Source organism: Pangasianodon hypophthalmus, chromosome 19 (assembly GCF_027358585.1).
Source record: "Pangasianodon hypophthalmus isolate fPanHyp1 chromosome 19, fPanHyp1.pri, whole genome shotgun sequence".
In the NCBI taxonomy this organism is placed as follows: domain Eukaryota; kingdom Metazoa; phylum Chordata; class Actinopteri; order Siluriformes; family Pangasiidae; genus Pangasianodon; species Pangasianodon hypophthalmus.
The window spans coordinates 4,883,779-4,907,449 of record NC_069728.1 but is presented as its reverse complement, the minus strand read 5'-3'; the positions used below and the strand labels follow the sequence as shown (position 1 = coordinate 4,907,449).

The following is a 23,671-nucleotide window of genomic DNA, read 5'->3' as shown; positions in this document are numbered from 1 at the left end:
AAGGGAGGAAAAAATTTCAGGGACTTTATTATTAATTAATAGTGTTATGTATTTAATAATGTCCTCAAATGGCATTTCATAGTTTTTTCTGTGTATTTACAGCCCAACACATACATTTCAGCATGACATACTGTGGTTACAACAAACTGTCAGTCAGTGGTGCTGAACTTACTACTACTCCTCAGTCGAGTTAGTATCAAGCAAAAGAAAAACAAAAAATACTCAGGTCCAGGGTCTGAATACCAACGAGCACAACTTTGTTAAATCCTCACAAATCCAGACTCTGAATACGGCCCACAATGACTAGCACAATTTTACAAAAACAGCAAAAGCAGCTCTCACTGGATTTCTCAGGAAAGGCAAGAGGAATGAGCAATATGACGATATAATATAAATATCTTGACTAACTATATCACAATATGTTTTTCTGAAATAGCATGATATTGCGTTATTAAATTAAAAAAAATTATTAATCACAAACTGACTGGAAGCTGTTGGTTTGATGTTTTGTATTTAATATTTAAAACTGCACACTTAAATTCTCCTTTTCAGCATTAATTTTTTTATTTATTTATTTTTTTTATATATATAATCTTTATATTATATATATATATATATATATATATATATAATCATATAATCACGTTTAATCATATAAATATACAATCACAGTCTGTGAGCAAACCTACAGTACACATATGACACATATCATGCATGTTTGCAAATCATGATATATTTTTGTCATATTTCCCAGCACTAAAAGGCAACACACAACAGACCGTGCAGTCACACGAAAATAATTCACACCGGGGTGATGAGATGCTGCACGATGCGAAGCAGATTTACCACCCCGAAGTTAATTAATTCTGGTCTGGAGTGTGTTATTATTTTCAACGATTACCATGTTTCATTTATTAATGCATGATGTCACACATTTTAAAGGTTTATAGTTAGCTATATCCACGATAAACAGGCGTTCCCTCGCCAGCATCTCCTTCTCTTCTCAAAAACACAGCTTGTCATTTAACTGAGAAAATGGAAAGCACAAGCTCTTCTGTCCTGATGACTTTCCCATGCTGGGAAACTTTACACAGCACCGTGACTATAACTAAGCACCAACACTCGAGACACCTTCCGAAAATGTTTAAATAAATGTCTCCTAACAAAAACGTCACATCAACGATTATCTGTTTTACTTCGTTAAACAACATGTTTTTAAAGTAGTTAATTATTAGTGTTAGATTATGTGAAGCTTCTGCTGCGCAAGTCCCTGTGTATGAGCTGTTGCTATAGAAACAATAACGTATTAGAACAAACCTATTAATATAAACCCATTGCTCATGTTAAAGCCATAACTACTGTCCGAGCCGTGCTGTTATACAAAAATAATGCACACGTTCTGACCAATCAGATTCAAGAACTCACTGCACTGGAGCATGCAGAAGCTCTTTAATATATACTTACTGACATACTGACTATACAGAACATTATATATACTTACTGACAGTACGTTACTATGATACAATGGATTGCAGAAGTACATCTCACATCTGATAATCATCAAATTCAAATATAAGCCATTTCAGTTACGTGTCTCATTGGAAACAGAAATACTCAAATGTTTCACAATTGAGTTTAATGAGTGGATGTAAGCAGGCATTTATACTCAGTCTGTCAGTCTCGGATAGGTCATAACTAGAAATGAGCTGGAACACAGGAGGATATATCTGAAGAGGAGAGAGGAGCCATAACACAATCTCCCTCTGACTCACATGAGCCTGCCTCTCTCTCTCTCTCTCTCTCTCTCTCAATCTCTGTCTCAATCTCTCTCTCTCTCTCTCTCTCTCACACACACACACACACACACACACACACACACACACACACACACACAGTAACACTAGTGTGGCAGCTTCTGAACACAAATTAGTACTCAAGTACCTTAAGTGAAACAGAAGCTCTCTTTTTGTCAGGGCTGCTCTGCCACCGCTAACTCATCTGATCTATAATATAACACACATTTCATTCTGTCAGTATGTGTGTGTGTGTGTTTATGTGCATGTGCATGTGCATGTAGCAGCGTAACACAGCTACATCTCACTACATCCAGGAGAATGATCATACAGCTTGTCTTGTGATACAGTGGACATTTGGTGAATGCACTCTGGAGAAGCAGTGACAGTTGGGTGGATTAAGATCCTGCACAACACAGATGGTGTTTGTGCTGCGCACACTGAATGCACAGTGGGGAAAATGTCAGCCACATTACTATGCCACCTCAGACACAGACATTACAGAGAGTACTGACATGAGAGTTAAGGTTAGCTCCTTACAGGCAAAGAGTTGTGTGATTCAGAACATCAGTCTGCTGTTTTGAAGAAAAGAAATTCTTATTTTCCATTTCATTGTTTAAACTGTGCTGTAGCCAAGTTGGCTCTGCTAGCATAATGAACGTTTTAGGCTACAGTCAACTTCAGAATTATTGGCACACTTCAAGAGAATGGGCAAAATGATTGGATAAAAGCAACATCATGTACACTGACTCAAATTTTCCATTCATGGAATTGGAGAAACCGCTTACCTTTCCTCATACAAAAATCATTCTTATGACAAATTAGCTGTACATGTTTTAATGACATCAGTCTCAAGGAACACGGTTGTTGCCGTTGACCAAATATGAGGTTAAACACATATAAAATCCTTTTGTCACCCATCACCATGAGTAAGACCACCACAAATGAAAGAAATAACTGGCAGTAGATATAAAAACATGTACAAGCACTTAACAATAGCATTGAGTATAGCCAGGGTAAAAATAAAAGCTTTTAAATGCAGCCAGGAGGAGTATGCGGCTAGCAGTCTAAGTGCTTTTGTGTATGGTAATTTGTCATAAGAATGATTTCATTATTATTTCTTAGCATCATGAATTCTTCTAAGTACCAGGATACTTTAAGCTAAAACTTACTTCTTGTGATTTGGTGATTTTAAGCTAATGACTGAAGATAATGACATCAAACATACAACAAATCAATACAGAAAAAGAATGCAGTGATTTCAAATGGTGAGATCTTGTATACATATATGAAAATAATTCGTTTTATTTTGCAAATAGGTGTCACAAAATGGTATCATTTTTCTAATCTCCATTTCCTTCAATCTAAATGTTCCAGAAAGTGTATGGATTCTTCAAGACAAAACTAATTTGTGTCACACTTTTAAGGTTTTCATTTTAAAATGCACAGCACATTATTACAGTTTTCAGTCCATCAGCCATGCAGTACTTATTTAAGCACATTCAATATTAGAAATAAATATTTACAGCTTTCATACTGTTTTTACTGTTGAAGACCTTTGTGTGATTTATCAATAATAACAATAATGATGGCAATATGTATTTAACAGAAAATCTGCACATTTTCCCACCATTATTGTTTGTCACCAAGTAATTAACAATAAGCTCTGAATAAGTAAAGGGTGATCTCTATCTTTTGCTCAGGGTAATAATAAATGATTGATGTTTAAGCTCAAACTATCCCTCAATGCATGTACTGATTTTTGCTCATTTCTACGAAGGGAGCCGAAAATTTTAATTATTATAAATCACATTATAAATCTGTCAAATCTGTCAAATATGTTAACTTCACATAGTTTGTAAGTTGAAGACAGAAGGCATTTTAGCCTACATGAGCATTTGAAAAAATGCTTTTAAATCATCGAGGATTACTGGTGGACAGGCTTATCAGAGTAACCGAAAAATACACAGCACAGCTGCAGAGGAGACGGAGAGAGAGGTAAAAATGTGAAGAAAACACAGATCTTCTCTTGCCAGAGGATTGGAGTGAGGTAAGGCTACAGGAATGCTGTTCAGGGTTTTAGAAGGGGTTGGGTGTCTGAGAGGAGATCTCAGAGAGAGGATTGTGGGGGTAAATGTGAGGGGGTAGATGTCTAGATAGTACACAGGACAGGACAAGACAGGGAAAGGAAGGGGTCCATTTTACAGCACACTTTTTTACAGCACACTTTTACAGTGAATCAGCCAAACGATTCTGGAAACCTGATCAACAACACAGATCCTAGTTATGCAATGAATAACACTGGACAGACCAAAAATAATGAAAGCTAAATATAAAAAAATAAACATGTGAAAATAATCCACGCCAGGGTGGTGTGATGCGGCACAAAGTTACCGTTTCCAACCTGAAGTGGAATTTTTTTTATTTGGAGTGTGTTATTCTGTTTATACCACAGTCATTTGCCAATGATTACAATGTTTTTTATTCATTAACAAAAGACACAGTGCATTTTAAGGGTTATAGTTAGATTTAATGTTGGGGAACGTCCAAGAGACAAGACAGTTCCTGTTCTCACTTACGTTATCGCTGTGATAAACAGTTGTTCCCTCACCAGCCCCCTCCCTCACTCCCTCCCTCATATAACACAGCTTGTTGATCAGACAGCGAAAACTCCTCTGTCCTGAAGACATTCCCATTGCTGGGAAACTTTACAAAACATTGTGGCTGATACAAAGCGCTGACGCTTGAGACTCCTTCATTAAATGCTAAATAAACGTCTCCTACCAAAAAATGCCACCACACCAACAATTACACATTTTACTTTGTTACAAAACACATTTATTATTATGTGGCATTATGTGGCGTGTCTGTCATACAAGTCTCTGTATATGAGCTTTTGCTATAGTATATATAATAATGCATTAGAATGAGCACTTTAACATTCACCGTGCATGTTACATGTACCGGAACTACTGTCTGAACCGTGCTGTTAAACAGAAATAACGCACACTATCTGACCAATCAGATTCGAGAATTCAACTCGCTGTGGTAAAAACGTCTTTATAGCAAACTTTTTAGCAGGCAGAATCTCTGCTATTTGGAAGGACAAAAAGAAATACCTTGACTCCACTACTACCTGTCCATTAAAGGTGCATTAGGTAAGACTAGTCTTTATTTTTTCAAAACAGTTAGGTGGGTTCAACATTTGACTTTTTGACTGATTTGATTTTTTTTTTTCACACCTCCATTTCTGCCTATGCTCACGAAGCTCCACTCACAGGACCTTAGATGACCCGTACAGTGTCTATAAAACGACTGACAGAAGGCACATCCAAACATAAACAAGCCTTCTGGACCAGAAGTCAGTTTTCCAGACGGGTTTTCTCAGCCGCTTTATAAACTTTTGCTAAGGCCACTTCTGAATCCAACGTTTTTTTTAATGATGTAACTTCCAGATTATTTATACAAGTAAGGAACCAAAAAAAAAAAAAAAAAAATCAACTATTGCACCTTTAATCATTGTTACAGTACAGTAAATCTTACGTTAAATGTCTTCAGAGGAAGTGTGACTAATGACTGGTGACACAAGTCTAATGAGGGTTAATTAAAAATGAAACAAAGAAGCTGTGACACATCCTTCTGTCAGACATTATACACAACATTACAAGCAGTGAGACTCCTACTGACACTGATGTTTCACTGATTTCGTAAATGGTGTTATTTGTTGAGCTAATGAATTTTGGTTCTTCCCAGTGACTACTTCGTGAACCATGAATCACACCTTAATGAGAGTGCATGTGTAGTGAAGCAGAAACAAAGGCAGGTACTTACAGCCCACGTTTTGGTGAGTCTGAAAATAGGAGCGCTCTGTAAACCTGACACCACTGCCATTACTGCATGGAGGTTATTCATGTCACACAGTTTCTGTATAATCAGATAAAACACACACAGAAATGGAAGGAAAATATTATTGTTGTACTAGCATAAAAGTGTATCTGAGTCTGAAATGGTCTTCTGTCAATGTGTATTGTGTCAACAATAAAATATATAAATTCTATTATATGTATTAATAAAAAAGTGTGAATATCCAGTTACGTTAAAGACAAAAGGTCTGGATATGCGACTAACACGACTAAATACCTGTTAATACTTTAGTGACTTACGCTTTATACAGCTGTTTTCCATTTAAAAATAGCACTTTTTTATATAAAAATCCTAGAAGCATTACAAATATAAGAAGTTAACATTAATAACTGCTGTAGCTGATTGTGAGATTTGTTGCACTTTGTCCTGGACTTCATCTTTATGTTTCACATCCAGTGATGTACCTTCTCCCATACAGTGGAGCTAAAAAATCTACACACCCCATTTAAAATTACAGGTTTTTGTCATGTAAAAAAATAATTAAATTTTTTTTATTTTAACAGGGGTGTGTAGACTTTTTATATCCTCTGTAACTTGTCATCTCTGCGTCAGTGAACAGTTTCGTGTGTTTTGTTAAACCCAGGCTCCTGGGCTGTAAGAGAACGGACTAGCACTCTGCTTCATACTGAACTCTGAGTTGGTTTATTTTATTTGTCCTCTGAAGTGAATATTGTGGACATTTTAATTCGAACCTGATATGTTTTGTTTCGCAGAGGCTCTTCACATTAGCACTTTTGGCTGGTGATTTATGATTAATACCAGAACAGATGAGAAACGTCAGTTCTGAACCTGAAGCTGGGAGAATAAACACATACTTCTTTGTCTATTCATCTTTAAATGTTCCCATTTTCATCAACTCTTATTTCTGTCGTCACTGCACTAATCAGACCAGAAAGGATTAACGAAATAAAAGGATCTACAAAGTCTGTAAAATTCAGCCCTTTCTGCTCGAGCTTCTCTAGCGCTCAAGTGAATCTCTGGTCCTTGTAAATAATTTACATAAATGCGTGCGACTGAATAAAGTGCAACAGAGGATGTGCTACAGAAGCCGCGCTGATCTGTGGCTGGAAAACTGGAGTTGCTGAACTACGGCCAGTTTTTTTTCCCATTCGTTTATCGTGCTCGGTTCTTTGCTGGGTCTGCAACTGGGCCGTTCTCCTCCGATTGATGAACCGTGATATAAACCAAATAGAGCACATTATGTTGAAACCTACACGTCAAACAAAAAATTGCTGAAGTTATTGGATTTAGGGGTTTTTTTCTTCCTCTTGCACTTGAATAAGAAAAAAACACAGTTTACTTGTCAACTGGGCAAGCACGAATGAAAAAGTGATGAGTTAGAGAAGTAAACTGGTCAGCCCGGCCCGGGAATTGCCCAGCCGTGTTGGCACATCGAAATAATGCTGGCGTATGTGTAATTTTCTTAAAGTCGGCCAACTTCGGCAAGAATGAACACAACACGAATGTCACGACAATGTGTCAGAAGCGGTGGAAAGGTGGATGTATCGGCACTTCACTGATGACTGACGACAGCGTGACTGATCTGGCTAAATGCGTCACCATCTGACTGGAGGTGAATCATAAATGCATCTTGGGAGTGTTTAAATAAGGTTCAGGTGAAGGGAATGTTACCTTTGCTGTCCTGATGTAGAGACTTAAAACCTCAGCTCTGATCTTCAAAGTTTGGGCATGAAGAATCTCCCGCACCACCCAGAAACTCACCTGCACACACACACACACACACACACACACACACACACACACACACACACACACAGAAATAAATATCTGACAGCTGCCAATATTGCTAACAAGAAAATTTTAACAGGAAGAGAAAAAAAATAACTATTTTTACCACAAAACCCCAAGCGCACATCAGTGGATGGGACGGTTCCGTACTAACAGCATGTAATTATAAAACCTGTAATGACTGAATTGCTATTTAACTGCAATTTGTAGAAACATTTGGATTTAGAAGCAACCAGCTGAGTGTCCAGTCTGTCTGGTCCATGTCCATATTATGTTACACCTAATAATAATAAAAAACCATCTACAGTTGTAGCCAAACACATTTACTGTTTGTCATTTATGTCATTTTTCGACCTGTGTGTTCAAGCTACAAAGCAGGGAGAGAAAACATGGACATCTCCATGTTTGTCTATAGATAGCAACAATCTAGCCAGCTAACTGTGATGAGTGACGTATATTTTCCTCCTCAAAGCAGCAAACTGTAGAATCAGTGTCATAGATTTAAAAAGTGAATATGTCTGTATGTTGATTGATATAAAGTAAATATTTGTATATATAGTATAACTCATTTAAAGGTAAGAAGTGCTACTTTGTTTACGGTTTATGCTCTGAGTGGCCATGTTGATTTGATGTCACTTGCTGAACTCAGAGTTGAGGAAACTGTCACGAGTTCTGAGTTTTCTTTGTTTTTTTTCTAGTCAAAGTTTGGAAATTACGAACTACAACTTTTAGTCGAATGCAGCTTAACATTATCTAGCTATGTGTATGCCAAGCAACAGTAAGAAAACTGTTAAAGGAGTGACTGCTGCTTAATTTTTTTTAACCAATTTGAACATAGTCCCAACCTCTTATGATAAAGTTACCAACTTGTTAACATCACTGTGCGTGAAATCGCTAAAGATTACAGTTTGAATTGGAATCCAGGTTGACGGATGTTTTGGCGCTGGCGTGCCATCTAGTGGATGTTGCTTTTAATCCTCTAGAAGGTACTTAAGATATACAAGCTAGCATGTGAACAATGCCGCTTGCGCTGCTGCTGCTTCTACACGCGCGTGTAAAGTCATGCATCGGGTATAAACCAGCCTTAAGAAAGTGTTCGTGCATTCACCACCAACATATGCGTTATTTATAATGGCTTAAGAAACAAAATGAATGGATTCTCTCTCTTTCTCTCTCTACAGTGGTGACTCAGTGGTTAAGACTCTGGGCTATTCATGAGAAGGTTGTGAGCTCAAGCCTCGGTGCTGCCAAGCTGCCACGGCCTTGTATCGTAACTGACCCTGCGCTCTGACCCAAACTTCCTAACAAGCTGAGAAATGTGAAGAAAAGAATTTCACTGTAATGTCCTTGTACATGTCACAAGAAAGACTTTTTCTTCTCCCTCTCTCCCCCTCTCAGACTTGTATAAATGCTCACTCTTATGCTCAGTCCTGTTCAAGGAATGCAAACGTACACGTACAGTTTCTGTATTCTGGCTGTTACAACACACTGCTGATGGTAGATGCAACTCCATTTCATATTAGTCACGAAAAAAACACAAAGACGAGAGAAAAGGTGGGGGAATAAGAGAGATCGAGGGAAGAACTGGAGGGGAAAAGTCTCAGAATTCTGCCAGCAGACCTTATGCAAATATCCCCAGGGGGAAAAAAAAAAAAGTCTAATTTCTAACATCTGTCACTGGATAATCCAATGAAGTTGTGAGTGATGTTCAGAGCACGAGCATGTGTGTGTGTGTATGTGTGTGTGTGTGTGTGTGTGTCAGCATGGCTATGTTTGTGTTTGAGTGCGTTTGTACAGAGCCAAGGGGCTACTGAGGGAAAACTGCAGGCAATATTAAACAAGGTGTAATAAACTCACTTTATAGGCGTATTTATGGACACGTAGACCTTTCTTATTAAACAGTCTAAACACAAGAACACTGAAGCCTAGGGAGCCCTGCGTGCTGAGCCAGTAACTAATAAAAACTACTAACACACTTGCTAATGTAGCTTTTTTATTTTTTTATTTTTTTTACAATTTTCCTGGCAATCCAAGTTATAAAACTTAAAAATCGCACCATGAATTTAAACCACGGTCCCAGATGCAAGGTGTAATTTTATTCTGTTCCTTTTCCGGGGCAACGGGGCAGTTTCAAAAAGCTCTTAGCTTAGCCAAACTCCCAGGGAAGAGGCAGTGAATAGGTTCCCACTATCCACCTTTAGGAGAAGCCAAACATTCAGTCAAACTACATAAGGAGTCAATCTCCTTAGCCCTGGTCCCTCCCGTTCACCATAAGTGACCATGACATATCAGCCTGTTCGTACACCAGATGCAGTGCGTTAGCTTGGAAGAAAGGGCCAGGTTCCCTGAACATGGTACACAAAAGAGAAAAAAAAAAAGCAATGATGTCATTTTCCAATCACATGCTGGCCAAAGAGATAAATCAGGCTCCTTCCAACTCCCTGTCTGTCTGGCTTTGAGTTACACAAGAGAAAGGTCGGAGAAAACAGACTGTGTGTGGGTGTGTGTGTGTGTGTGTGTGTGTTTGTGTTACCTGATTGAATCTTCGTGTGAAAGCCACGGCATTAGGAGCTGAACTGTGCTTCTCTTTTTTGTTCCAGCCACAACTTGAGAGCTCCTATGATAGACAAGAAACAAACAAACAAATAACCAATGAAATGAGTTGCACACTCCGCAGTTAAGCAATCTTAATGTCACCCAGGGCTGTTAGTGTGCTCCGAGTGTTTAGCAAAACATTTGCCTTCAAAAAGATTCAAATTAAAAGCGCAGGGGGCGGGGGAAAGACCCACTGCCAAATAAGCAAGAGATGGCTTTCATCTAAAACAAGCCTGTTTTAATGTGCACAGTTAGCCAAAGATCTAAAGAAATAAATAGGAGACACGTGAATGAGACATGAGCTCACGCTAAGAGATAGAGAAATAGAAAGCACTGCGTTTACACAGAACTGGAACCAAATGCGCTAAAAGAGCGCAAAGACTATAAAATCTGTGCAAACTAGGCTCGGCACAAGCAGGATAGCTCATGTTGTGTCCAAAGTTTCAAAAGAAAAAAAAAAACAATAGACATTTCCATTCTGCAGTCATTGTTATTAGCACGCTAGGTTTCATAGTAGATTTAACGAGCGAGATAAGGCGCATGATAAAAGATGTGCACAGAAAGCTTTCAAAAACCGAAAAGACAGCAACTACAGAAACTGATAGTACCCCAAAATTATGCTCATCATAAACGCCCATTCAGTTTAACACTAACACTCACGCAGCTACTCAGTGGGTAGCACAGGCAGAGCTACAGCTACACACGGTTTGAAGTCAGGCACCTCTTTTTACAGACACGCCATTCAGATACTACTTTTCCACTGAGATGGTGACTGTGCTGAAGCTAGTGCAGGTTCTGCGAACTAGATAATTTCCACCGGTGCTGACCCATTACATAATGAGATAAAAGAGATTACTATTAAACGCAGTAAAATAACTTTTAGCATCAAGGGTCTATACAGTGGTATAAATGGAACAAGGGTATAAGGGTCTATACCTTGCATAAGTATTCATCCAACTTGAAATTTTACACATTTTATAGTGTTACAACCTGGACCTGACTAGGAGAAATTATCATAAATCTACATAAAACAGCCCCTAAGATTGAAGAAGCAACCAAGAGGCCAAGGTTTACTCTGAAGGTGCTGGAGAGATCCACACAACACTGCACAGAGCTGGGCTTGATGGAAGAGTGGAGCACCATATGAAATCCCATTTGGAGTTTGTCAGAAGGCACGTTGGAGACTCAGCTAATGTGTGGAAACAGGTTCTCTGGTCTCATCAGAGGAAACATTTTGGCCTAGGCACAAAGTGCTATGTTTGGGGGAATCATGGGGGTGAAGCATGGGGATGGTAGCATCATGTAGAGAGCTCCTCATGGCTTCTTGGCTGTTTCTCTGACTAATGCTCTCCTTACCCGATCACTGACTTTTGGTGGATGGCCTCGTGTAGGCAAAGTCTCGGTTGTTACATATTCTTAGTATTTTAGCATTTTAATAAAGAACTACAATAAAACTTCTTTCTAAATATTACGTCAACTATAACTTAAATGATAGTAACAACAATAACAACATGCACAACAAAGTCAGACTAGTGAGAGCCTTTTTAAATTCGAAAATACAATCATAATGTTATCATAGTTACAGTAAGTAACATACACACACATACAAATTTGCTGAAGTCATTACTTTTGAAGCAGCTTGAGGAGTTTTCCTGCAGAGACTTCAACTATACACACAGCTGCATACTCATAATGACACCGACCACCAAATACTCACAGTGCTACACACACACACACACACACACACACACACATATACACACACATATACACACACATATACACACACATACACACACACATACACACACACATACACACACACATACATACACACACACACACAGTCAACCCACACTACACTAAGACACACTCAAAAACAAAATAATGAATCATAAACTTGCCAAGAGAGACTGCAGCATAGCAACATCCACACAAACACAGATGTTAACCAACCGGGCCACACGCACCCCCTCACATGTTTCGGATGGAGTTTGTGGGTTGCCGTGTGTCCCCTGCGCCGTGGAGCGGGCCAAGGAAATCATTCTTGACAAAGAGCTAAGATTTTCCTAATAGGTGAATTAGGTTGCAACTAAAGGAACTTCCAGGACACTCACATCCACACACAGAGCTGCAGGGGGGCCACTCCGCCAAAACTAATTACAAACCATCAATCAGACAGAATGTGTGTGTCAGAACAATGAGGACAAAAAACTCATTACACACACACACACACACACACACACACACGCAGTTATGATCAACTCTAAATCACCTAGCTTAAAAACTCACGTATACATCTTCCTGCACCAAATCTATGGGATAATAAAAGACTTCTACTCTGAGGTTATGTATCAGTGCTACTTTGCACTTTGCAGTGTTATGATTTCGTGGGTAAGCCAAACATTTTCCGCCAAACCACGTGTAGGTGCAGAAATGTTAGCATAACACGTTTTAGTTGTCGCTTTCCTGAGAAGTGAATTGGTTGTCACTAGGGTTGTTACAGCGTCAGTTTCATGGTTAGTCACAGCATATGATCAGACTATTAAATCACCGGTGACTCTTTTTTTTTTTTTTTTTTTTTTTTTTAACCCTCAAAATACTAATAAATTTTGGTGTTTTTTTTTTCTTTGAGTCAAAGCAGCACTTTTCCTCACAGCCACTCTCTCTCTATCTTATAATTACAACATGAATATCATCTTAAAATATCTTTACTAAACTCTTTCTAAAAACTTTTCAGCTTAAACTAGTTTTACATGTAAAACTATTTCAGGCAATGTAATTATATATTATAAAAGGATCTTTGGGATTTTAGAGTTTAAGAGACAGTCCTGAGTTCCCTGGTAGAAATGACTTAAAAAAATTTTTTAAATTACGGGTTCTAAGATTTAGAGGATTTGATCTTTTTCGTTTCCTTCTGTTTTTTGTTATATGTACAAGGACATGCAAAGAGACTTCCTTATAAAGATTTCATAATAAATACTTCTTTAAAATGGTCATTTAATACCTTGATATTATGAAACTATATTGTGATATTTTTAGACTAGGCTATCATATTAAAAAAATTTCAAACTGCAGCTGCCACTTTTCACTAAACTGACTGAAGTCAGGTTTAAATGAATGACTACATTCCCAACTGAGATCAACGTGTAATGACGACTTTTTACACGGTACATTAAAGAGCAACATCTGGCAAAAATTAAGGAGGGAGTGTTGAGCTCCCTCCATTAGACTAACACATGTGATTCAGTCGTTAAAGATGTCAGAGCAGGCAAAAATGCTAGGCTGAACAGGTCTACAAGATTTCAGTAAGACAAATCACGTCTGATGTGCAGCCTGATAGCAGTTTAAGTGTTTTTCTCCTACATTTCTGACGTTCTCGCGGGTGGCATACATTTCAGTACAGGATTTCTACAAAATTCACTTAACACGTATTTATATGTGAAAGTATAAAAACTGCTGAAGATTTCAGTTTCCTCTTTTCCGATCAGAGTCGCTCCATCACACCAAAAAAAAAAAAAAAAAAAAAACAAGGAAAAGAACATGAATGTCTGTGATTCTGTTGAAGTGAACATTTAGTCTCATTTAAAACACATGAAACCAGCAGGAATCCTGCAGTGAGAGAAATCAAGAGCTGCTCTCCCTGAAAACACATGCGCTCATTTCCATGCTACAGCTTTATTCCTACTAAAGCTCTCTTCTAAAGCTTTTTAGAGCTCCTCTTCCTCACACACTCTTAAGGGATCTAGCTATTAGGAAGTTAGTTTAAGAAAGACATGAATATGGAACAATAGATGCAGCCACATTGACACACACTATAAAATTTTAAAGAAATTGTACAGATTTGCAACATGGTCCTAAACATGTTATATCATCAAACCTGGTTCATCCAGTGGTCATCTTTTTAATGAATAACGTGCTGGCGTGTGTTTAACGGTCACGATCGCTGTTTAGTTCTGAGCAGCAAAAGCCTTTGTCTTTTAACATGCACTGTTTCGGGATGAACAAAGAAGTATTCTTCACCTTGTGACAGATACTGGTACACCCACAGACTCACTGTCAGCATTAATATAACTGGATTGTCAATTATTCTCAGCCAGTATCTTAGCCCAAATCTGTGAGCTCTCATTTGCACACAATAAGAAGCAGCAGGATCTACACCTCAGGAGCCCTTTTCCTCTGACAAGATACACCGGTATCTTGGGGCCAGTGCCATTATAACTCCACCATTATAAATACAGTGTGAGGAATAACAATATCTATAATAACTAGGCTCAATGCTTGCACAAAGTTATAATCCTCTGTTAAAGAAAATGAATAAAAATACCTATACCTGTCAGGGTTATAGACAAACAGGACACGAGCACAATAATGCTGGGCAAAGGTGGAAGGTAAACACATTTTAATTCCTTCTTCTGGAAGATAATAATGTGAAATTGTTGTTTCTCTTTCATAACAAACCTTGTAGCACAAAGACACATAACGATTTGTTGATTTCTGCCCATTCCTACACAATGATCATCACTTTTTCAGAGAGATAAAATGTGAAGTGCTGACCAAACTGAAACAAGGCTTAATGGGAGAACAGTGGAGATTCATATAAAGCAGGGTTTGTCAGACTGGGGGATCGTGATGGCATGGCAGGGCGTTCACAAAGGTGCGTTCACACCAGCGAGCGACAAAGCAACACGCTCTACGTACACTTGTGACAAGGGAACAGCCGTGAGTGACAAAGCAGTGTGACGAGCGAGCTGAGATTTTCTCAACTTGATGCGAATGATGCGGTAAAAGTCGAAAAGTCCAAATGACTGGCTCAAATAATCAATCGTGTGGTGTGCATGATACAACATTTTTTCGATTCTCTTCTCAGGACTTTAGTTTCTACCCGAAATAAGGTCCTGCTTGACTCAAAAAAAAAATTTTTTTAATTTTTTTTTTTTAAAAAAAAGGGCAGGAAAAACTTACCGTAGTTTAATCTTATTCTGTCACATACAACCTCTCATTAAATACAAATAGAAATGTTAGGAACAAAAATAAAGCTTGGAAAGAAGTAGCAGAGATCGTTGCTGTCTCTGGAAAGTGTTTGTAGCTAGTACAGTTAGCTTCCGCTGCCAAACTGTTAATACACCGTCTGGCTCATAACCTATAAATCAAACGACCAAGTTTCACACTGATCAGTGTGTCATTTAATTTGCATTAACCAGTTAGAAAATACCTAGGTATACATATATATATATAGATATATGTGGTGGTGCCTCTGGTGAGTGTATGTAGCTTGTACTAGAAGTTAGCTAACTCTGCTAATCAGCTAACAAAAATAATATGATGTCTGGCATGTAATGTATCTCAAACAAGCAATTCTCACATTTTTTCCACTTTATTAAAAAAATAACAGAATTTAAATACATTTAAAGACATCAAATGATATAGTGTAGTAAATCGTGGTCTGTAGAATATATATTTTGGCTACTACTCTGTCAACAGAAATAAAAACGTCGGACAGACGGTACACACCCACAAGAGATAAGTTACACAAGCAAATTCCTAATAGGTGAATTAGGTTGCAACTAAAGGAACTTCCAGGACACTCACATCCACACACAGAGCTGCAGGGGGGCCACTCCGCCAAAACTAATTACAAACCATCAATCAGACAGAATGTGTGTGTCAGAACAATGAGGAAATAAAACTCATTGCAAGCACACACACACACACACACACACACACACGCAGTTATGATCAACTCTAAATCACCTAGCTTAAAAACTCACGTATACATCTTCCTGCACCAAATCTACGGGATAATAAAAGACTTCTACTCTGAGGTTATGTATCAGTGCTACTTTGCACTTTGCAGTGTTATGATTTCGTGGGTAAGCCAAACATTTTCCACCAAACCACGTGTAGGTGCAGAAATGTTAGCATAACACGTTTTAGTTGTCGCTTTCCTGAGAAGTGAATTGGTTGTCACTAGGGTTGTTACAGCGTCAGTTTCATGGTTAGTCACAGCATATGATCAGACTATTAAATCATCGGTGACTTTTTTTTTTTTTTTTTAACCCTCAAAATACTGTTTAAAACACATTTGGTGTTTTGATTTTTTATTTTTTTTTCTTTGAGTCAAAGCAGCACTTTTCCTCACAGCCACTCTCTCTCTATCTTATAATTACAACATGAATATCATCTTAAAATATCTTTACTAAACTCTTTCTAAAAACTTTTTTTAGAAGAAAAATGTAAAACATGTAAAACTATTTCAGGCAATGTAATTATATATTATAAAAGGATCTTTGGGATTTTAGAGTTTAAGAGACCGTCCTGAGTTCCCTGTATTATATAATATATATAATATACGTAATATATAACGTAATGTATATTATATATACACATATATATATATATATATATATATATATATATATATATATATATATATATATATATATATATATATATATATATTACGAGTTCTAAGATTTAGAGGATTTGATCTTTTCATTTCCTTTTGTTTTTTTGTTATATGTACAAGGACATGCAAAGAGACTTCCTTATAAAGATTTCATAATAAATACTTCTTTAAAATGGTCAATTAATACCATGATATTATGAAACTGTATTGTGATATTTTTAGACTAGGCTATCATATTAAAAAAATTTCAAACTGTAGCTGCCACTTTTCACTAAACTGACTGAAGTCAGGTTTAAATGAATGACTACATTCCCAACTGAGATCAACGTGTAATGACGACTTTTTACACGGTACATTAAAGAGCAACATCTAATTGCAACATCTTGCTAATGTGTCATAGAAATGACAACATCATATTACACCAACGTTAATACATTTCACAAACTGAAAAGTATCAAGGTTTAAGTAACAATTTTGTCATTTATTACAGATGTTTCACTTAATGTTTGCCCACCTGAAGTCTCAAGTGGTGCTTAAAGCAAATAATTCAGGTTGAAGTGGTTCAAAAAAAAAAAAAGTAGACCGGGAACCTCTGATATAAAGACCGGAAAACACTGTCTAGCTGGTTTGCAGTAAGACAGATTATGATTTAACGTGGAGTTTCAGACACTGTCTCTCCCTGAGCTCCTCATCCAAAAGCACACAAAGCCCTGACAGATCCCTGTGTCCCAGCAGGCCATTTACAGCCATGCCTGGAAAACTGGAGACCTACCACTAACCCAAAAAAAAAAAAAAAAAGCAACCGATCATGGGAGAGACAGGTAGGAAAAAAAAAACCGGTGAAGCATTAGATATGGGGAAAGAAGGGAAAAAAAAAAGAAGCTTGCCAGGTGTATTTTTGTTTGATAGAAAATGGATAAGAGGTGATAATGGATTGTTCCAAGTCATAGCAAGAACAGGAAGTCTTGTATTTTGTTTGCTGAAAATGTTTCACACACTTAGACATAAGGAAAATATAAGAATGTGCTGTTAAAAATTATGTCTGTTGCATGTCTTGCCTCTAAATGACCTTCACCTCAAGCTTATGAATCTCTGAAGTAAATGTCATTTCCAGAAGCGGAGTACAGTGAATGAATGTTCCAGGGCTGTGCTTTATTTCTCTGGAGAGCCACTACGAACTCTGCAGTTATCCTGTTACTGCATGTTTTAGAAAGAGACAAAGACAAACCCCAAAACACACATCCAGGCTCAGAGCACTCCCTCCATCTTCATATTCTTGCCATAATTTTATACTGCAGCTACCGTATATGCGAGCATATATGCGTGTGTGTGTGTGTGTGTGTCCATCCATCAAGCAGCATAAAGCTGTAAGAGCAGCAAAAGCAGGAGATTGTCATGCGTATGGCAGCAGTGAGCATGTTTTCGTGTGGCGGTCGGTGTGATCACGTGCTGGGTTGAGCCACAGCTGAGCCGAAGCCTAATGTGACCGTATATTGTAACCATGCAGCAAAACAATGCTTGCAATCGCTCCCCTGTTACAGCAACATGAACATGCAGCTGCAAAGCATTAGACTGTGTGCAGAGAGAGTGAGAGGGAAAGAGAGAGAGAGAGAGAGAGAGAGAGATCTTGGCTGCTCATGAATATGATTTTTTTTTTTTTTCCCTGAGAAGTTATGAGAAATAGGTGTAATGGTATTTGTCTGTATTCCTTATCTAGCTGTCTCTTCTACATTACTTACTAAACTGTTATAAAAGTTAAATGTTTTAAGAAATTGACTTATTGATATGTATTTATCCTTTGTGTGTGATGCAGAAATGCCAATGTTTCTCTTCATAAGACTGAATTTCAGAGCCTCTCTCATAGGCCCTGTTCACACGTCAGTCTCAAGTGATCCGTCTCGAAGCGGAAAGCCGTTTACACCTTGCATTTTGAATGCTTCTCCAGTGAGCACTTGCAATTAGATTTCATGCATCATTTCCACTGAAGGAAGGGTGTCGCGCATTTATTACCTCAGTCTTCCACTGTATTTGCTTTCGGGCAGAAATATTGCAAATCTTGTCTCGTGTACCTGTACAGGCTGTTTCAGACGTTTCGACGCTAACGAAACTTAGAAGTGAATGGGAGATGAGACGATGAAAGAAGCTACAAAAAGCAGCTGCTGTTACGTCACCACTTTTATCTATTAGCGATAAGGTTCGGCGCAATTTCCAGAGTGTCTCACAATGGTTACGTATTTTCCAACTAAGGCAATGACGCAGTCGATTCAGTGACCTTTTGTTGCTGTCTGGCATGAACTGAGACGCCTTTGCGTTCACACTTCAAATGTTATGTGGTCATATTCATCCCAGAGCACCACCGAAGATGGTTTGAGTGATCGTATCCGAGATACACTTGGCGCTGTCCACTTATGAGTGGGTCACCCAGGACGCATGTTAATGTCAGGTGTGAACAGGGTCCCTGTGTCTTTTCTGGTCTGAGCACACGTACACTCTCGCTACTTAACTCTAACTGCTCTTACTGAACACAAGGTTTTAAAGTCAAGTCTGTATAACTCTCTTACTTCAGAAGAGACATGTGACTAGAGGAAAAATATGTCTTCATGCATTTTTATTTAAGAAAAAGCCATTCAAGGCATGCAAATGGAAAGATGTGTCAGTGTGCCTTTCACCTGAGCACTCGCTTTCTCTGCGTATAGAAAAATACTAAAATTTATTCCCTGATATTAACTATTTTGCTCACACATTTTCAAGGATTATGGATACGAAATTAGTCATCAAGATTACTCGTGCCTGATCTTCAGCTATACAAGTTAGCGATCAGAAAGAAATGTGCACAATACCTGTTAATTTATTTATAATCATCACAATATTCTTAAAAGACTAGTGAAGCTAGGACAGAGCCAACAGATGAAACTAAGCCATAAAAAGCAGGGGGTCATAGGCCAAGTCTGCCGTTACTGCCAAAAACAGATTTAGTATCTCACAGTTCTAGTATGCTGACAGGTCGGGCAGTTCCACGACTGCCAAAACAACCAAAACCTCATACGGCTGCTGAATCGGTGATAAAATCACATCAGTGACAGATTAAATCAGGCCAGATAATTGTGTAAATGAAACCAATACGTGAAAACATTTCGGACAGCTGTAATGAACCAAGACAAATGAATCTCAGACACACAATATTTTCTCAGTATGCCTTCTTTTGCCTTTTTTCCCTCTTTCCCCAAATTTTTGCCAGTGATCATTAATGAGCACGCATCATAATATTACACTGGTATTCACTAAACTAAAACACAGAAATCAGCTTTACAGAGAAGTCTCTTGGACACAACCATGTCTTTCTAAGTATTCAGTACACCCAGACTTCACTAAGGGTGCGTTAACATTTAGCATTTTCCCCAGAAAAACTGCTCTCTCCAGTTCTAGCTAGTATGGACTTTATAATGAGCCAAGTTTCCTATTTACATTACATTTATTACCAGTAATAAAGATTAAACAAAGATTAGTTTGAAAAGACTGCTTGCTTCGACATGAGGCAGAAAAGCAAAAGAAAATCTAGTTCTACTACAACACTGAACACTGGCAGTGAAATATTTTCTATTCAACAGGTCATAAATCTTCCTATATTTTCTCGCTAACAAGACCGTTTTTTTTCACCTTTGTCCTTTGTTTGTTTTTCTTGCTTGCCTCCCTACGTTGAAACCTGTTAGGTTAGGAGGTAAAAAAACATCTCTAGATGTCACTCTGTGCGCAAATGTGTGTGTGGGTGGGGGCTACTCTTTTCATTTTAAAATGTTTTATAATACATCAAACATCATAAAAAGAATGATGTTAATGAATTATGAGCTACTAAAGTTGCACAAAGAGAGGAACAGTAAATTAAAAAAGGGACTCACTGCCCCCTACTGGTGAGAGTCAGCACTGCCAAAGATGATGGTAGTAAAGTTTGAGAAATCTGTGTGTGTGTGTGTGTGTGTGTGTGTGTGTGTGTGTGTGTGTGTGCGCTTGTAAATGGCACTTGGATCCACACTCACCTCAGGCTGGATGGCTTTGAACACTGGAGCATCCATAAGTGTGATCTGACCCTACGAAAAAAAAAAAAAAATGCAGAAAATCTATTAAATGTTGCAGTCTTTTTTATTAATTTTAATATGCTTCAACCTCTGGCCAAAAATCTATAACTGGGTGATGATGAGTGGATTGTGTTTAAGTATGCGCTGCATGGAAGTAAATTAATTAAGGGCTACATCCCCCTCTCGCTGCCGCTCTTCCATTCTAAGAGGATGCACGACTGATGAAGTGACAGCTGTATAAATAACCACATCTGCAGTCTCCTAAGGAACTAATGTAATTGTATTCACATTACCATTTTTATTTGCATGCAATTCAACAAAATCTCTTCTGTACAGTTTAGTGAAGAGGATCTAGCGCTAAAATGAATGTCTTCATATTTTTTTTGCTCAATATTGAATTTACACTTATTACTGAGCCAATTAGGGAACTAAACGGTTTTCTCGCACAGTAGCATTTCATCATTTTAAAATCAACAGACATTTTTTTTTCCCTTCGCAACATAAACACATATTTGTACAATATAAACATTAACTCACCATCCACCTTATCATCTGCACATTCATGCAATAATACAGTTACCCAATCAAGTGTCAGCATCACAATGCATAAAATGTCCAGAGCTTCAGTTCAAATCAGAGATCAGACTGGGGAAAGGCTACGGTAATACAAATAACCACTCTTTACAACCGTGGTGAGCAGAAAAGCATCTCAGAAGGCACAAATAGTCAAACCTTGAGGTAGATGGGATACAACAGGAGAAGACCACATCAGATTCCTCCCTCTTCACCCGAGAACAGGAATCTGAGGCTCCAGTGTTTTTTTTTTTTTTTTTATATATATAAACACAATTCTGTGTAAACTCTAGAGACAACAAGTTTTCTGCCATCCACCTCTAGGTTTCCACGTGCTGTGCATTCTGAGATGGGTTTGCGCTCACCACAGTTGTAAAGAGCGATTATTTGAGGTACTATAGACTTCCCGCCAGCCCAAACCAGTCTGGACATGCTCCTCTGACTTCTCTCATCAACGAGGTGTTTTCTTCTGCCTGCGGACCTGCCACATGCTGGATGTTTTTCGCACCTTTCTGTGTAAACTCTACAGACTGGTGTGTGTGAAAATCCCAGGAGATCAGCAGTTTCTGAGATACACAAATCAGCCCAACTGGCACAAACAACCATGCCACAGCCAAAGTCACTGAGATTCTGATGTCTGACTGAAGATACAGACACTCTTGATCTGTATCTGTATGATTTCATGCATTGCTTTGTTGCCACGTGATTGGCTGACTGGATAATTGCATGAATGAACCCATGCCCAATTGTGCAGTAAAGTTGGATCTGTACTCATTGATTGATCTTAACCAAGCACTTTATCCTGGTCAGGGTCACAGCATCTCCGGGGTCAATCCCAGGATCACTGTGTGTGAGGTGCGAATATGCCATGAATGGGAATGCCGGTCCATCACAGGACATCATGTACACACGCTATTCATATTCATGCACTCATTCACACCTAGGGCCAATTTAGAGTAGAGTAGCCAGACCTCCTACCTTTTGAAACCAGCAAACCTGGAGGAAACCTGGAGGTGTGAGGTGGCAACGCTTTGTGCGTTTGTGCAGCTGCTGAGAATAAATTCCTATCTTGGTTTTGCATTTTAATGAAGGCACTTTAAATAGCTAGAGAACTGCAAAGTTTGTATGAAGCACTCCAGCTCTTTGCTATATTTAACCTGGACAGCAAGAAGATATTGCAGTGTAAGTGAATTAATGCCAGCATGCTTTAATTATTACTAAGGCTAGTATGACCATGCTAGTCTCCAGTACAGCAGTGCGCATTTCCTCATGTGCTCTTGTGGATCATGTGGTACCAAAGGACCTGGGGGTGGGATTGGTCGGGAGAGGGTGGGATTGGTCAGGAGAGGGTGGGATTGGTCAGGAGAGGGTGGGACTGTTCTGATTTCTTGCAGGAGCAGGTGAGAGTGGGATTAAAAGACACGTCTAGTGCATAACGAGTATTTGTTTGCAGTGTGTCACTACGTCTCTCACTCTTACACTCTTACACTCTCACACACTCTTGCACAAAGAGATAGCAAGCATGTCTTACTGCATATTCCTCTGGTGTGACCTTCAGCACATCAAAGACAACAGCATCGAAACTTTTCTTCAGCTCAGCCGAGCCCTTCTCACTCAGAGACTCTGAACTGCTGCTCTTCTGAAAGACATAATGAGAGTCCATACAGACAGTTACACAGGGGTGTAGAAACCCAGTCTGCTCTTAACTGACTAACTTAAAGAAATTGTTCATCCAAAAAGGACATTTACACAATTTTCCTCTTACACCAAATACAGACGATCAGCCAAGATATGCTTGATGTCTGAAAGTTGGCTAACAACTAAGGGAAGCTTCTAATCAGTTTAGAACAAAGAGAGGTTTGAGAATACTAAACATCTTAAAACAGGTTAAAGCATGTGTATTATTATTCAGACATGGATTACATTTCATGTAAAGCTACACTGGTAGCTATATACGTCCTTTACTTGTCAGCAACGTTAGTCTCATGACTCCAGTACAAATCTAAAGAACAGACAATCTTTACAATGATAAATAATAGTACACTGTATTCTAAACCTACTAAACCTACTACCATGCTAAAAACCAAACACACATTAATTATATTCTACTAACAGAATTTGTCATTGTTGAGTAACACAACACACACACACACACACACACACACACATTTGAAAGGGCGTGTTAACTGACCTCTGAGGTGACAGCAGTGGAGACACTGGGTTGGCCATTAGGGACGTCCATCATTCCCAAACCATCTGGCACTAGCGCAATAGTTTCATCATCATCATCCTCATCTGCTGGTGTTTGCCTGCCTGGCAGTCTACACACACACACACACACACACACACACACACACACACACACACACACACACAATCAGAAAACTGGAGCTGTTCCGTTTTTTTCTACTGCACACTAGTCTATTTTTATAGACTATTTATTTAGACTAGTTATATCCACTTTTAGTACTTCGTGAACATTAGTATCCACAGGACCTAGTGGCACTGATTAATTAATTACTCAATAAACCTGCACAAATGTTTAGAAAATGTGC

At 38.5% G+C, this 23,671-nt stretch overlaps 1 protein-coding gene across 4 annotated transcripts in view; it reads right to left on the bottom strand.

Annotated features, from left to right (window-relative positions):
* The window catches only part of ralgps2 (Ral GEF with PH domain and SH3 binding motif 2), a 104,317-nt gene that overhangs the window by 40,419 nt on the left and 40,227 nt on the right, over positions 1–23,671 (bottom strand). For all 4 annotated transcript variants that reach the window (XM_053242112.1, XM_053242113.1, XM_053242114.1 and 1 more), the window contains exons 3-8: positions 23,308–23,437; positions 22,648–22,755; positions 20,505–20,555; positions 10,000–10,083; positions 7,350–7,439; positions 5,625–5,717 (exon numbers count right to left, since the gene is read on the bottom strand). In XM_053242112.1, the coding sequence (XP_053098087.1) occupies positions 5,625–5,717; positions 7,350–7,439; positions 10,000–10,083; positions 20,505–20,555; positions 22,648–22,755; positions 23,308–23,437 (556 nt within the window). The remainder of the gene's footprint in view (positions 1–5,624; positions 5,718–7,349; positions 7,440–9,999; positions 10,084–20,504; positions 20,556–22,647; positions 22,756–23,307; positions 23,438–23,671) is intronic.